Source organism: Diorhabda sublineata, chromosome 7 (assembly GCF_026230105.1).
Source record: "Diorhabda sublineata isolate icDioSubl1.1 chromosome 7, icDioSubl1.1, whole genome shotgun sequence".
Lineage (NCBI taxonomy): Eukaryota > Metazoa > Arthropoda > Insecta > Coleoptera > Chrysomelidae > Diorhabda > Diorhabda sublineata.
Genome location: NC_079480.1, coordinates 26,059,018 through 26,075,380, shown reverse-complemented (window position 1 = coordinate 26,075,380; position 16,363 = coordinate 26,059,018). Strand labels below are relative to the sequence as shown.

The 16,363-nt window shown below is 33.5% G+C and overlaps 1 protein-coding gene across 1 annotated transcript; it reads left to right on the top strand.

Moving 5' to 3' along the window:
* Positions 1–278: 278 nt before the first annotated feature.
* Positions 279–15,114, top strand: LOC130446744 (venom allergen 5.02-like). Its single transcript, XM_056783157.1, has 5 exons — positions 279–533; positions 3,084–3,239; positions 3,300–3,381; positions 5,780–5,927; positions 14,820–15,114. The coding sequence occupies exons 1-5, from the start codon at positions 402–404 to the stop codon at positions 15,040–15,042; spliced, it is 741 nt and encodes a 246-aa protein (XP_056639135.1). The 5' UTR covers positions 279–401; the 3' UTR covers positions 15,043–15,114.
* Positions 15,115–16,363: the final 1,249 nt, after the last annotated feature.

Sequence of the window (16,363 nt, the reverse complement as noted above, 5' to 3'; positions counted from 1 at the left end):
AGATATTTATGAAGAAAATTATCAAAAATATCATTTCGAACTGGTTAAAATAGTGATTAGAATTTTAGTTTTATAGATGTTTTGCATCCCTTACATATTCAATACCAAATCTATTTTTCAAATCTGGAGAATAGAGAGATTTCTAGAAGTAGGAGCTGGTACTTCTCTCCTATTCTCTTCCTCTTTATCTTCAGATGGACAACTACCTTATGTATTTTCTTTACACCATGTATATATACTATGATTTCACTCGGGTTGAATTCCAATGAAGTGAGTTTAATGTTTGTTTGAATATTGAACATTCGTTTTCCATTATGAGTTTTCACGATAACGAATTAAAACTGTACACATAAATAGACTTATCTGTTGTTATTCTAATATTTATCAAGTTGAAGGTGAAAATGACGCTGGCTTTTTTCAAACTCTCATTGTTATGTTTAACCGTATTACAGTTATCAGCTGCGGAAAATATTGACTACTGTCAATTATCTTGTGACGGTATATCGAATACAGCATGTGATCGCAAACAATTGGTGAGTTAGAATTATGTAACATTATAATGGAAGTTAGTTGAAAAAAATAATCACAATTTAAGCAATTGCCCCCAAGATTACATCATATCACTGACGCACTTATTGAAATATTAACAAATATTTTGACCTCAACTTCAATGGTTTCGTGAATGCTGCGAAATAGATATAAGTGAAATGAAAATCGGAAGAGCAGGAGACAAAAAAATGTAAGATTTTAAAAAATTTAGAAAACTAAGAACGAGAAGCAAGGTTGCACAAAAGCAAGGAAGAAATGTGGATAACTGAAATAATGGAAGAACTGGAAACACACAAAAAATCATCAGTATATTCAACATCAAAATAAGAAAAAAGTCACTGAATAGGCAGACAGCAGGGCATAAGAAGAACACTTCAAAAATGTATCAGAAGAAAATGATTTAAACACACAAAGGGTTTCTATAGACCAATAGACTACAGGCCCATGTCATGTAAGCTGTCCAACTGAATGCTTGTGAGAATTCAAAAGTGCAGTTAGATTGAGTACATTTTGGTCATATATTTTTATACGGCATTTTTACCATCGATAGATCCATTAAAAATGATAAGAAAGCGCGCACAAAGGTGCTTCTAATCCATTATTTCGCAACGCCGTACAAAAATTATGCGACAAGGGGAAAAAAACGCGGGTTCCAACCCCCTCTCTTTCGGTGATTTGAAAAAGTACGACTTCAGTTCCAAAACATTATATAGCACACAAAAGTACTATTAAAAATAATGCCGTCTAAAAATTATTGTTCATTTGAATTTATATTAATAATTATCTTAATTTCGTGGTTTACTTGATTTAAAGAGCTGTAAAATCATATGACTCTGTACGGCAACTTTTTTACATGATATTGTAAAATACAATTGTTCTAAAAAAATTGAAATTTTTTAATTATTGTGAAATATTCATAGATTAATGAAATATAGCAGTTTTCTACATTTTCCCCTTGTTTTAAATAGTATCAAGATAAATTAATTAGGAAAAAATGATGCCGTACATTTTAATGTAGACCATATCTTTTGGGCTCATGAGAAAGACGCTACCATTTTAAGTGTGTAGTACTTCATGGCCATCTGATACTGTACGGTATTAACATTTTATCCGGTTAGCAATCAGATCACCTGGCAAATCACAAATGAAACAAACACCTTCTTGTTCATTTTCTTGGAGATTTCTTTCACTTTCACTAATGTTTTCATTCTCCTCGAGGTCTGACATGACCGGAGTGCTCGCAACAGCTGCTTTGAATCTCCGCATCGACTCCGAAACGTTCAACCGGAGCGTCTGTCTCTCACAACTATAGAAAGAACAGAATTCTCACCAGCACACAGTTGGACAGCTTACAAGTGACGGCATAGAGCTGAATCTTATTATTGTATGCTCTTATATCGTCCTATATAAGTCACCTAGTGGTTCATATGCTCCATTTTTTGGACATGAGTCTGTTGTCTACCTAACCATAAACTCTCAATGAATGCTTCTAGGATATAAGCTTTTTAAAGTGACTAATAAACAGAAATTGCCTAGAAACTTTTCACCATTTAGAGTTAATTTCTTCTTCGGATATATCTAAAACATTGATCAAGAGTACCCAATAAGAAACTCGCCATATTTTATAGTTCCTATTGTTTTTAATTATGACCGTCGCTATTAGATGGCATGTACTCGTCACACTATAGTTTCCACTACATTTAACTACTCCACCTGCAAATAGCGTTCGGCTGTTTACCCGTCACAATATTTTTTCAATATCTATATTTCCAATTTTACAAATGTGTTTTTTCAATTAACGGTTGGAATTTCTAAGGAAATATAAATGGAGCAAGTCATTCACAATTGGTCGATGGTTGGGTGTACTCCAAAAAATTGTGCATGTTAAATTAGTCAGCGTTTTATACAATAGTTATTTAAAAAGAGTGTTATAAGTCAGAGGTGTTATGAATTCGAAATACCAGAATGTATTCCCTAATGTTCTATTAAAAGAAGACGAATTATATTTCATCTATGATGAGCAGTTTCCATAAGCTCTGTGATTAGACCTAACAGAATCTTGACTTACCCTACTTAGCTGCAGCATTTCCGTTTTTCAAACTGAGATATTTGTCTTACATACGAAGGTTTTAATTGGTCTGCAGCCAAGCCTCTTGGTTTTCCAATATGTCCGTGGATCTAGAGCAGCTTTTCGTGAGCCAGCTCACTGAGTTTCAAAATTTAGCACAATACACCACATCCTGTATATTTCCCAATAAAATTTTTTTCAAATCAATTAATTCCATCCCAGGGAAGTACTAAGATGAAATATCAAACATATTTATTATTTGTATCTAATAAGTTTATACGTATTGAAATTGACCTGAAATTGTTATTTACTGTGTACCCTTTATTCCCGATTGGGATGAGTTTCACACCTACAGTGTTATCATTGATCGTAACCCTACACTTCAAAGGTAGCACCTGTTTTTTAAAATTCCAATAATGAATTAACGTTTCTTTATACATATATTTCATATAATGGATATTTATAGAATTGCGGTCCAGGATCAGCTTGTGGTTACAATGTTAAAACAATCCCCATTGATCGGAACAATATCACGAATCTTCACAATTTTTATAGAAGCAAAGTCGCGACCGGAAATGAAAAGAGGAAGAAGCAACCTTCAGCTGCTAATATGAACGCTGTGGTGAGTTTGATGTATATTCTAATAAACTTAATCGATTTCTCACTTTTTTCTCTATTGTAGACTTATAATACAGAATTAGAGCACGTAGCACAATGTTGGGCAAACGCTTGTACATTCGCTCATGACCATTGTAGAAGAATAAGTAAGTTCAATCATTTTTGTATTCTGCGCATTTTGGAATCAGCACATTCAAAATTCTCTATACCTTGATATGTATCATTAGGACTTTTCGGAAACTATAACCCTAGTTCATATAGATCACCTATCAGCTTTCGGTAGTTATTTCAAACTCAAATCGTGATCTATGAGAACTTTTTTCCAGAAACTTCTATTCGATATTGCATCTTTTTTCGAAATGGATGTATGTTCATTTCACATGTTTAAGGTTGAGATAAAAAACCAGCTGTTTGTTTTAATTTCCATTATTTGATGCTGTTTCAGTTTAGACAGAAAATTACTTCATCACATTTCCTCGAATCAAAATCTTACTCATAAATTCTACTGAAGTATATAACTGTTGTAGATTAGTTGGTGAAGCAAGCGTACTACGTCCCAAAATGATCAACTGTTGAAATGTTGAATCAAATATTGAAACCCATTGTACGATCTATTATGGTGATCAAGGGAATAAAACCAAAATTAGGGAAACATCCTTAGATAAACAACACAAGGCAATAACAGGTGTATCATGATTATGTCCCACAACAGCCTAATAAGTCACCCTATACTTGTCCTCTTTCAAAGATTCTATCGGAAGTTATGCATCAGTATCAGCATGCAAGGAACATAACATTAGACACAATGACCGACTGCGCATTAATCCATTTTTAAAAAGTGTTAAGTACTCAATTATATGGCTACGGAACCAATGCTTTCCAAATTGTTTATTTGAAAATTAAATTATGATAACAAGATAAGTGCAATGAGCAAATGTAGAAATAGCTTTACTACCAAGCTTATTGGTACCAAGCACTGGTTCGAAGATGTAAAATAGACAATAAGTTCAGAGCCCTCCATTTTCCATGCGAAGCACTCACGATCTGAATAGTGGAGACACCAGACTACACGGCAATGAGCAAGCTGATAACCGGGCTTGTCAACTTCTTTGATATAAATAACCACAACCTGTTATAGATTTTCCAAAAGGTAATTGAGTCGGGATCATGAAATAGTGGAAGCAAAAAAGAAAGCCGAAAACTTGGGGTCTGATTCCAGATCAGCAAGTTCACTATGTCATTGAATTCAGATCCCTCCATATTCCATACGAAGCACTCAAGACTTAATTAGTGGACCCACCAGAGTACACGGCAATGAGCAAGTTGATCACCGGGCTGGTCAACTCCTTTGATATAACCACAACCTGTTATAGGTTTTCCAACAAGTCATTAAGCATGATCATGAAATAGTGGAAGAAAAAGAGAAAGCAGAAAACATGAGTTGTGATTCCAGATCAGCAAGTTCACTATACTAATGAATTCAGAGCCCTCCATTTTCCTTGCGAAGCACTCACGATCTAATTAGTGGACACACCAGACTACACGGCAATGAGCAAGCTGATAACCGGGCTTGTCAACTTCTTTGATATAAATAACCACAACCTGTTATAGATTTTCCAAAAGGTCATTGAGTCGGGATCATGAAATAGTGGAAGCAAAAAAGAAAGCCGAAAACTTGGGGTCTGATTCCAGATCAGCAAGTTCACTATGCCATTGAATTCAGATCCCTCCATTTTCTATACGAAGCACTCAAGACTCAAGACAGGTTTTCCAAAAAGTCATTAAGCATGATCATGAAATAGTGGAAGAAAAAGAGAAAGTTTGAAACAATGGAAGAGATTTCTTCATCACTTTACTAAATGGACTCAAAAAGTTCTTCCACTAAGTGAACAATAGCTGTAAAGTTATAATCACTGGTGAATCACTACCTGAAAGATATTGAGAAAACTACAGACAGCTCTTATACGGGCATATATTCTGTGAGTGCAAAGCTATCCATCCACAAAGACTATGGTTCTAAAATTCACTATTCTTAAATCCAAAAGAGGCTCGTAGATTCGTAGACAGCAGACCGTAGCTCACTTTATACAATTTTAGGGAAGTTTCTTCACGTTCTTTACGCTATAAGTATTCCTAATGTAGAATATAAATTATTCTTATATTATATCTCATTGATATCAAGGATTAAATAGTTAACTCTAAAATTATTTGACACTTCAGCTCTATCTCTAGGTATTTCATAGTTGAGTTTGTTATTTCATAGAATAATTGGGCACTGAATAGAATGATTCATCATGAACTAACTGGTAAGGAGAAGGGTCACAAAACAAAGATGATTAACAAATCTACATCTCTCAAATATGCAAAGAGATTCCATTTAAAATTGATGATCGTATTTATTTGATTCAGGGTTCGAATATTTTGTGATGTGCTTCTCGAAGTTGTCAATCAATATATGGATACAACCCTTGCATTTTTAGAAGAAGAATTATATCGATAAACCACCAAATGATTATTAGATTGCTACTAATTTTTAATTTCCAGAAAATTATAAATATGTTGGACAAAATGTGGCAATTTTATATACCACAGCTAGTAGTGTAGATGTCAAAGCGGTTATAGCAGGTATGGTTAAAGATTGGTATGATGAAGTAGCATATTTCAACCCTGCGGGTGTTAATTATTTCGCTCCGTAAGTATAATCATTTGTATATCGATTCTCCTCAAAAGTTCTAAGAAAAACTTTATATAAAGTTATAAAAATATGAGAAACAAATGTTTTTACTTCACTGTACAATTCATAGTTTTATGTTTCCTCTTAAATATCAGATAATTGCGAATAATAAAAATTTCCTATTAATCTACTACACTATCGTTGCATTAAGAACCTTCAGGACATCATGCAGTTTGTCCATATTTCCATTCAGTGGCGCCCAACAATAACAAACATATTGTATGGAATTTCTTTTCCGTACATTCTCATATGTTTCTAATCCATTTCATTCCCATAACTATCGATTAGATAGTGAGTTCCTTTGACTATAAACTTCTTTGTGTAGTTCTTCTACCATAAAGCCAACAAACAACTTCAACACCAAATCTAGTATATTCATGTCAATATCAGACAATAAATTACGATCTCAATCAATAAAACGAGAAAAGTACCAACAAAAATATCAATTCACAATAAGGAATGGACACGTCAAATTAAGTTACAGGAAATTGGAATCAGCTTGATTGGTAAATACATCATAGCTGAGGAAAACGGTAAAAAAATTGAAATCGTATATTGAAAAAGGTAACATTGAAGGAAACAACAATAATACCAGGAGTAGTTTGTAATGGAATTATGTAGTTATCTCTAACAATGAACTTGAAGGTTATACATGTAACTGATGGTACTGGTAACAGTTGAAGTTAGTGGCAAATGGTATTAAAAATGGTGGACAGTCTCTACAACAAATAACCTTCAATCCTTGAAACATATTTGCTGTCATGAACATATTATTATATAAAATTTTTCTATTTGTTTGATTGATTGGAATTATCTTCACCTAATAGGCAAAGCATACTCGACATCTTCGGAATTCTCTTTTCTCGTCTCTCATATATTGTCTCGCGAGAATCAATAGTAATGGAACTGCTAATTCACTTGCCAAGCTATCTCTAACAACACTCAAAAAATTATAACTCAAAACTTTTACATATCTATATATTCACTTCTGAGCTTTTAAGCATTATCTCTCACATCAACAACAAAAAAATGGATGAGACAACTGAAATGGAAACGCTAAGAACAATAGAGGAAGGGAGCCTCAGAGATAGAATGAAAAGTCAGGATATTGAAGAATAACTAGGATTTCATGATGTGGCGGGATGGGTTAGAACAACAGATGCGTAAAATGGACGCAAAACTTTAAACAGAATACACTGAAATCAGACGGACCGCAAAAAAAGGAATGAGAGCTGGAGCTCAGCATATCACCTAGGAGCCTAGGAGGAGGATAAATATACATAATTAACGAAGACAGAGTCGTTTGTAAAATAGGGTTTAGTCGGTAGAATGTTGATCCAGGAGCAGTAACAAATCTAGAAATACTTTTACGTTGTAGGAACTCTTCTTCTTCAAGTACCATATAGTTTGCAGCGTGTTCACTTGTCCAAAACATTTAATCTATTATCTGAAGGTGCACTAGTTGTCGCACCCTGAATGCCACACTAGTCTTTTATATTTTGTAACCAGGAATTTTGTTTACGTCCTAGTCCTCTCCCTCCGTCGATCTTTTCCGTCAACATGAGCTTGAGAGCTGAATATCTCGGTCCTCGCAGGATGTAGAAACCCTACTAAATGCTTCCAAAAAGGTTTGACGTCTGAAGGCGTACGTAAACAAGATTCTTTGATGGATGAGATTCCTACTTCCAAGGTTTGAAGGCAGTAACTCACCGTGCAATCGAAGAGTTTCCCCATTAACCATTTCTCATGAGAAGTTTTGATGGAAACGTTCGATCAAATGGTTTCAAGCAGAACGTATTTTAATTTGAACTGAAGCGTGTCGGACTCTAAAAATCTATAACCATAAAATGTAAATGAAGTTCCACAATATGATTTGAGGAAAACCTTAATGAACTCAATGAACTAATATTAAGTTATTAATTTATCAATGAGCGGTGATAATAATGGTGAAAATGGTTATTACTTCAGACGGTAGCCAGTTGCTGAGCCATATGTTCTATTGATAAATTGCGGTATGAGAGATTGTCGGTATATTCTACTGACAATTCGCAGTAATAGTTGTTCATTACATACATAGGTGAGGAAAACTAACTACAACATTTTATATTTTTGCAATCCGAATTCATAAAGCAAAAAGAATCCATATGTATGCAACTACACTGGGCAAGTGAGTGTGCATATTACGGAAATTCGGGAAATTGTATACATAGATGAAAATTTTGCAAAAGAATGGCACAAGAAACTGGAGTAACTATCAACTGGAACGAAAAAGAAACTGATTCAATCCCGTTGGTATATGACAGAGATATTTCTCAAAAAGTGTTTGAAGAAAGTTCGATAAGGTCAAAAATTAGATAAGTTAAGCGTCAAAAAGAAAAAAGATATTCTGATAATTTATATATGTGATCAATGATTTTTGACACAAGAATAAAATGAAAAAATTGATTAAGGTACTTTTAAAAACCTAACGTTTAAGAGAAAACAGTAACAAAATAAATTAGGTGGACTCCAATATACAAAAACAATAGTTTCTGGCAGATTAATATCTAAATAGTGGGCGGGTGAAAATTTATATCTAAGAAAACCATCACTATAATTTCATGCAATTTTTATCTCCAATCAACATAAAAGTGGGAAAATATACAAAATTTAGATATAAACAGCATTAATCCCGGTGATGTGAAGTAGATGTTTTTGTGAAGGATAAACATCGATACATCGAGTGAAATAATCAATAGAGGTAAAGTAATATCTAAAAAAAAACAAGAAGGTGGTCTGAATAGATCAATGTAGACAGGAGAAAATTTAATAACATCAAAGATAAACATTAACGGGATACTTCAAATTATTGAAATTTGCTATTTTGTTTTCTCAAAAATCAATACATCTTCCTACGAAATTCTGTCTTTTATTCCTAGGATCACAAGTGGAAAGAATTTTTAATTAATTGGATATTATGAGGAGAAATGACAAATCAATCCCTATTATTAGCTCACTTTGAATTTATAATAATATTTAAAGCAGGGCAAATATCAAAAATATATAATCGAAAGTTCAATAAATGAAATATCAAGTTTATAACCGCTTAGTCGTTGTTTAAAAATCAGTTCTTCAACTGAAGTTAAGTACGTTTCTATACGAACATTTTACATCATATCTTAGCTCGACTCATATCATAAACAAAATATTTGTATGAGAAGATCGCGCTCGATCCACAAGTACTTTTACTTTGAAACACTTCTCAGTTTAGTACTTCAAATAAGAATTTGTCACAAAACAGTGAATAAAACACTGAAGTTCAATACATTTATTAAGAACTAGCAAACCCGGCGAACTCCGTTTCGCCACCAGATAGCTTCGTTTTATGTAACAATTCGTTTGGTGATTAAAAGATAAAGAAATTTTTGTTTTGTTTTATATTTGAAAAGGAAAAATTTTATTTCATTTCACAACAGTAATGAATTCATTTCGATCACAAAAATGAAGTGTTATATAGTTGAACTTCTCGAAGTAAATGAAAGTGAATCCGAAGTAAATACTGAATCGAAGCGTTATACGTGTCCGCAAATTATCGGTTTCATTGAAGTGCTCTTTGGTAAACCACATTTTTTGTTTTTTGGTCTGACGTTAACACAAAAAAAGCGGATGGTTTCCCAACTTGTGAACACGCAACGTATAACTGCCCATGTGAAAAACAATGATTTTCTAAATTTATCCCGCAAACACTAAGCGATTTGTCTTGCGACTTGTTAATTGTCATTGCGCACGCAAGACGAACTGGAAATTGCAATTGTTTGAATTCAAACGGAAGATCAGTCGGAATCATTCGAGGAATACATACATTTTCACCTGCGTACTTGCCTCAATCAAATTCGGCATAAGTCTTTTTACCGAAAGTCGAGTACCGTTGCAGTGGATTCAAATAACGCAATATCACAATAACTGTACCAACTTTGAGTTGCAAGTTATGTGGTGGAAATCCTGGTAACTCCAGAGAGTTCAAACACTCAGTTGGATAATTTACTACATCATCGGGATTTGTTATGGAATCAACGGATTTGTATGTCACCAAATCGCCAGCAATTTTTGGATTGATTGATGAAATTCAGTGCGTGTACCTCATTATTCTTTGCGGCAAGAATTGCTCGTTGACTTAACCAAGCATAATTCTGATAAATCTCACTAATGTTTGGGAAAACATTTTCAATAAGAGCTAATTGAGAGTCTACAAATCGGCAAAAGTCGTTGGTAAGAGTAATTAACCCAGATGTTGCATCAACTGGGACTTTCCATTTCCAACAGCTAACAATTGTTTGGAAAATTGTGCATCACTTTAATCATTTTGAAGTTGAACTCTCATATTAGTGGTTAGCGATAATGTTTTTACGTTATTCCATAAAGGTGATGACTTCAGGCAAGCATTCAATTCATCTGCAGGCGTTCTACGGGAAATTACTGGCAACATCTGCCTGAAATTGGCTACCAACAATATCATCAAGCCGCCAAAGATGTTGTTATTTCGCCGAAGATCCTTCAGTGTGAAGTTAAGTGCTTCAAGTGATTTCTTATGTGCCATTACAATTTTCCCATTGCACTGGATCGGGAAATATTGCATGTTGTAGTATCAATTATGTTTAAATTGAGTGGCAACTTAAGCGCAGAATGTGATGCTAACGCCAAAGCTATCTCACATCTTGATCGACTTATTGGTTTGTAGTTCATGCTATGTATCAGAGATGGCTCTGTATGTGAAAAAAGATTTTCCCGCTTTTCTGTTGAAATTTTTCGTGAATTTTCTTTGCTATAAACCTCACGGAGCCTGAGACCTATCCAACGAATGCAAAACCGGTTCGTGCGTTCTGGAGTTATAGCGTCTTATATACCGACTTATTTTTATATAGTAGAATAAATGCAAATTATTAGAAAGTTTGCCAATATTGTCAATGGTCAGTGGTTTCGTGAAACTTTAAACAAAAATAGGAGAGTTTCAGACCATACTTAATATAACTCATCAAATTGATTGGTATAATGAAGAGTTCAAAAAAATAAAGTACATATATGGAAATTATCAAATTCCGTTCATCCAAATTATCATAGGATATGCATGAAAATTACAGAATATTTCATCTAATTAAAGTAATTTTTCACAGTTGTGTGTATTGAAAGCTCCAATGAATGACCAAAAACCAGGAATTTACCCAATTTGATATGCAAAATATCAAGTTAAATAGTATAATTAAATTATTTGTACATGATATTTTTTATTCGTAATAAAGCGGAAATATGATAGAATTGATATGTTTGTTAGCTTTCATCAAATGCTGTTAGTACTAATAAATAGACGAATCATGATATTTATGTTAAATTATCTTTTGAAATTCGACATCGGTGATTTTAATCTACTCTAAATTCTCCTCATATGAATTTAAATTATGATATTCACAACCACATACAAATATAACAGAAAATATACAACAAAATTCATTTTCAAAGAAGATTATAACCAATTACTATTACAAAATTCCATTTATATGAAAAATAATTCATTATTCACGTTATATAAAATATTTTCTGAAATGTATTCTATCGGGTGGAAAAAAATTCGCTCACAGATTTGCATTTGTATCTCATATTGGAGACGATGTAGCACTCTACAAACCCGTCAAGTTACATCATATGTTTCATACACAATAAATCTTTTATCACGAAACTCTATCTCGAACATTCTATTCCTTAACTTATTCAACAGTAGAAAAACTGATAAAAAGAAATTGAAGCAACAATTTTTTGAAGAGAATCAATTATGAAAAAGGAAATAATTATAACCAGAGACATTTGCGGTTTACACTCTGATTTAAGGACCTTTATTTTATAATATGGTAGCCTTACATCAAGAATGAAAGTGTTGAGGATTTGAATTATCTGTTTTTGGTGTTGTAACCGTTTACTATTGAAGATAATCACTGCACTGCACAACAAACGTAAGAAAATTATTGAAAGGGATAAAAATCATTCATAGAAAACAAAGAAATGTCTAAGAAAATAGAAGTCGTAATTTGTAAGACATTCGTTATACCCATAGTGGCATATGGTCCCAAAACAACAACCGACTAATATAAAAAAGATGAATATAATAGAAATTAGAATCATCATTAAAATGGAGAACATCATATAAGAAACGAAGCGGAGAGATAAACATTAGACACAGGACATAGCAAAGAAAATGATATGACAAGTGCTGCAAATGCTTTGGTGAAGTCTGTGCACGTTTATGCAAGATTACTATTCCTTCAATTATCACTGAACACACTGTTTACACTACCTCTACGCCAACACTCACAATTACTACACTGTCTGGCACAAAAACTTCCTTGGCGGGAATCTTCACATTTATTCCTTGACTATTAAACTATAGAGTGGGCTCTAAGGAATTGGCCCTTTGTCCCTATTTAACCTACTCTTACTCTTAGTAAGAATGCAAAGAATTCTCAAATGCATCCAACAATTTATTAATATTTATGTCGTGATTATGACTGGCAAGAAACTATGTGCTCTTTAAACCGAACAATAACTGCCCAATATACCTTCCGTCGCAATCACCGCAGCTAATTTCATATCCACTCTTTTCCAAAATTGGTATTGTATCCTTAGGGTTGCCCAACAATTTTTTAACGTATTTTTGGATTTATAAACCACTTTAAAATCCACTCTACCAAATATTCCTTCCAATTCTTTTGTATAAACAGAATTGAAAGGTATCAGAGCAAATTTTTTTTATTTTTCATTTTGAGTTTCGAAAACAGTGATTTCACATAAAAATTTTCAACTTAATTTTTCAATTATTTACTATGAAAATGGCGTCTATAACATGATAACATCTTACGTCGCTGATTACGATGTTATGTCATTCGAATCAAGTTAAGTAATTGAGAGTCATGGGTTTTACTATACGAGTTTAGAGTACGCTTAAGGGCCGTGAAAGGGTATGACTATGATTTCACCCAATATTAGATTTTCTATCAGAAGGCATGTGTTCGTGACTATTCCGCAAATAGTTTTGGGAACTATGCTTGTGGTAACCAATTACCACTTCTGTTTGTTGTTGATGATGACCTACTAATCAGTTTACTGCCTCATCTAAAAAGTCGTCCACAAAATTTCAAGCAATTGCCGTTAAAGTTTCGTCGGTACGCCTTTCCAGATCACCAGAGTGATATCCTATTTGTATACGTCTAATCAATCGACTATACTACAATCCTCTCCTCAATTTAATAGTTAATTGCGTCGATTCTCATGCACTATGATTTTTCTGAACAGTTCTTTGCTTTTCGATGATCCTTTCACTTTCAATTATCCACTTTCGTATAGTCGCTTTATTGATTATATGTTTTAAATTCACATTATTGGGCTTACGTCAAACATTGATAACAAACTGATTAACAATAAACAACCACCTCAGTGGATACCTGAAGACGCCAGGTTTAGAAGAGGACGTAATGTGCAGATTATGCTATTTAAAGTACGAAGCCTTTATCCACATTCTGTCATAGTGTTATAAACTACGAATTCCAGAGCACAACTTCTACTGTTTTTCTCCAAAGTCAGAATTCGAATATAAAAATCTTGACATAATTATTATAAAACTGCATCCCTGACGAGTTACAGGTTCACAACTGCGATAAAAATCAATTTCTTCGTTGCAATTTCACTTAAAAATACCAATTTTGGTATACTATATAAGACCTTGAGGGGATTGTGTAGGAGGTCCAACTATTATGGGGTTAATTAGGAATATCCTCTAACCTTTAAAGTTTCCATAACCCATTTATAAATTCTCCAAAACACTAAACATTTCAGTGTCAATGTGAGAGGTTCTTTAAAATGCCAATATTCTGCGTTTCTTCCACAGTTTACTTCACAGAAAATTAACACCAATAATATACACATTTTCGCTAAATGAGAATTGTCCATTAATATAGAAAAAAAAACAATCATAGCAATTTAATTACTAGATGAATTTAATTGTAAATCATAATTATCCTTTGATTTTTCGTATAATATTTCTGAAAACATGTCTTGTTATTCGACTTTATTTCGAAAATGATCCAATAAAAATTATTGCAATAAAAAAATATTTGTAATAAAGTTATCCTTAGAATCAACATTTTCATCTTCAAATCAACTGGTAGATAAAAACTTTTGTGTAATTTTAAGGTTAAGTCAACAGAATAGTTAGATCGTCTTCTACTTAGCATCACTCAATTAACTCAATAGTCTCATACAGTGAACTAATTTTGTTTTTTATTTTCAAGTTAAAAGGCTGCAAAGAAATATTGATTTTTTTCCAAGTTTCGGGCACTACTTTGAGTCCCTGTAACTACTCAGAGATAAACTTATTATAGTGGTAAATTGCACCCAATCCTCATATTTTGAGCTCCCTCATACGTCTCTGCTTTTTGTCTGTACTTATTAGGGCCACCCTGTATATTTGAGACAGTTTTTATATTAATTGTCTCAAGCTGTATAAATGAGCATTCTGACTATGTATAGAAATAGAAGAAGCTGTGTTCTGGAGTTCCGTATTGTCTTAAATTCTGAGAGAATATGGACAGAGCCTGCGTACTTTAAGTAGCATTACCTCTAATTTCTTATTTCTTGTATCTTTCCATATCTTTATATGATTAATACAAATTCTATCAATTGTCTATTCTTATTACCAAAATTGTGTCTATAAACTTCTTAAAAGCTTGATAGTAGAACACACAACTACATAAATAAATTATCATTTAATGAACCAAATACTTCTTCCATGCTTCTAAGAATGTAGTTAAAAATTATGACGTTTTTTAGAAGTTCGGCAGGTCACTACACACAAATGGTGTGGGCAAATACGAAAGAAATCGGATGTGGAATGACTTATTATAGAAAAGGCTGGAATCATTACCTACTTGTTTGTAATTACGGTCCTGGTGGAAATATTATTGGTATGCCAATGTACGAAATTGGACCGCCAGCATCGCGGTGTCAGAGACGCTCAAGACACAAAAATTACGCAGGATTATGTTTGGCGTGAAACTAATAATATATTCAACTACAATTTGTTAATTTATAAAATTCAAATATAATATTATATATCAAGTACGATCAATACTTTTAATAGCATTATAATTCCTAATATAGAAAAATTCTTTGAATAATTTTTAGGTAGTTTAAAGAAATTTTTTTTAGGAGAAAGATTTGTTAGAGTTGGCCCTGATATAGTAGTTGCTCCTCTGCAGGGCTGGAGTTGTGAAGGTTGCGTAGGTTGTGTTGTCCTAGCTGACAGGAGGACAGTTGGTCAGAAGAGAACGAAAAGAGAGCTCTAGATAAATAAAAACGGCTGTTCTCTGTTTGGGGATTATTTTTAATGTTTTTTGTTTGGTTTTTATTTAAATGGGGGACAGATAAGTACAGCTGCGGCTGTATTATTCCCTATCGTCGATCATTTGACAGGGTAACGGCGTTGTTTGATGCGATAGTACGAATCACATAGCGAGCTCGGAGGTCTAGACGGCTTGCGATGGGGGTTATGTCTCTATTGACTGATAAATGGTGTTATTGGGCCTGAATCTACACTTGTATTGGCAGTACCTGAGAATGGATTGCTCACAGGTCAGGAGTTTCTTAAGAGGATAGTTGGGTGATGTCCTCTAGACGTTTACTCTATATTCGATTATGTTTTGTATGTATGAAGTAAGGTGAGGGGGTGGGTTCGTCTAAACTGTACTCCAAGTACCTTGATGAGACAGACTCGCCTCCGTACTGTGCTAAGAGTATCGTTCAGATCGGCCTAAATTTCACTCCCAGGTAGATAGCTCCTCAGCGGATGTCGACCCTCTCTCCACAAAGTCTCAATTAGAAGTTTTGTGGTTGAAGATGGGTTTGCGTAGGCAATTCGGATGTTTGAAGACGATGGCTTGAGTCTTTTGGGAATTGAGGGTCACCTCACCCTGTTTTTTGCAGAAATTTTAACTCTAGTATTCATTATTTTAATAACAATACTGCATATATGCTTGTAAGGAATGAAGTTTCAGTTTAATGCCTTGCATGAACATGCCAGAATATTCATATACATGAAATTTATGATACCAGTCCACTTATTCCTAAACGATAGCAAACAAGAAACACGGGACCATCAATATGCTTGAGGATAAAAAATACGAAAAGTTATTTTTTTTTAGATTAAAAAACAATTCGCAAATTCAAAAACAAACAGAATATAGGATGTTGCAGGCAAATATGGTAAGCATCCTTATAAATTAAAAAAGAAATAAATATTTCAGTGAAATCTCGGGTTTCTTGAAAAATTTCATCAAAGAATGTAGGACAGGAAGACCCAGTGCTACCCAACTAGA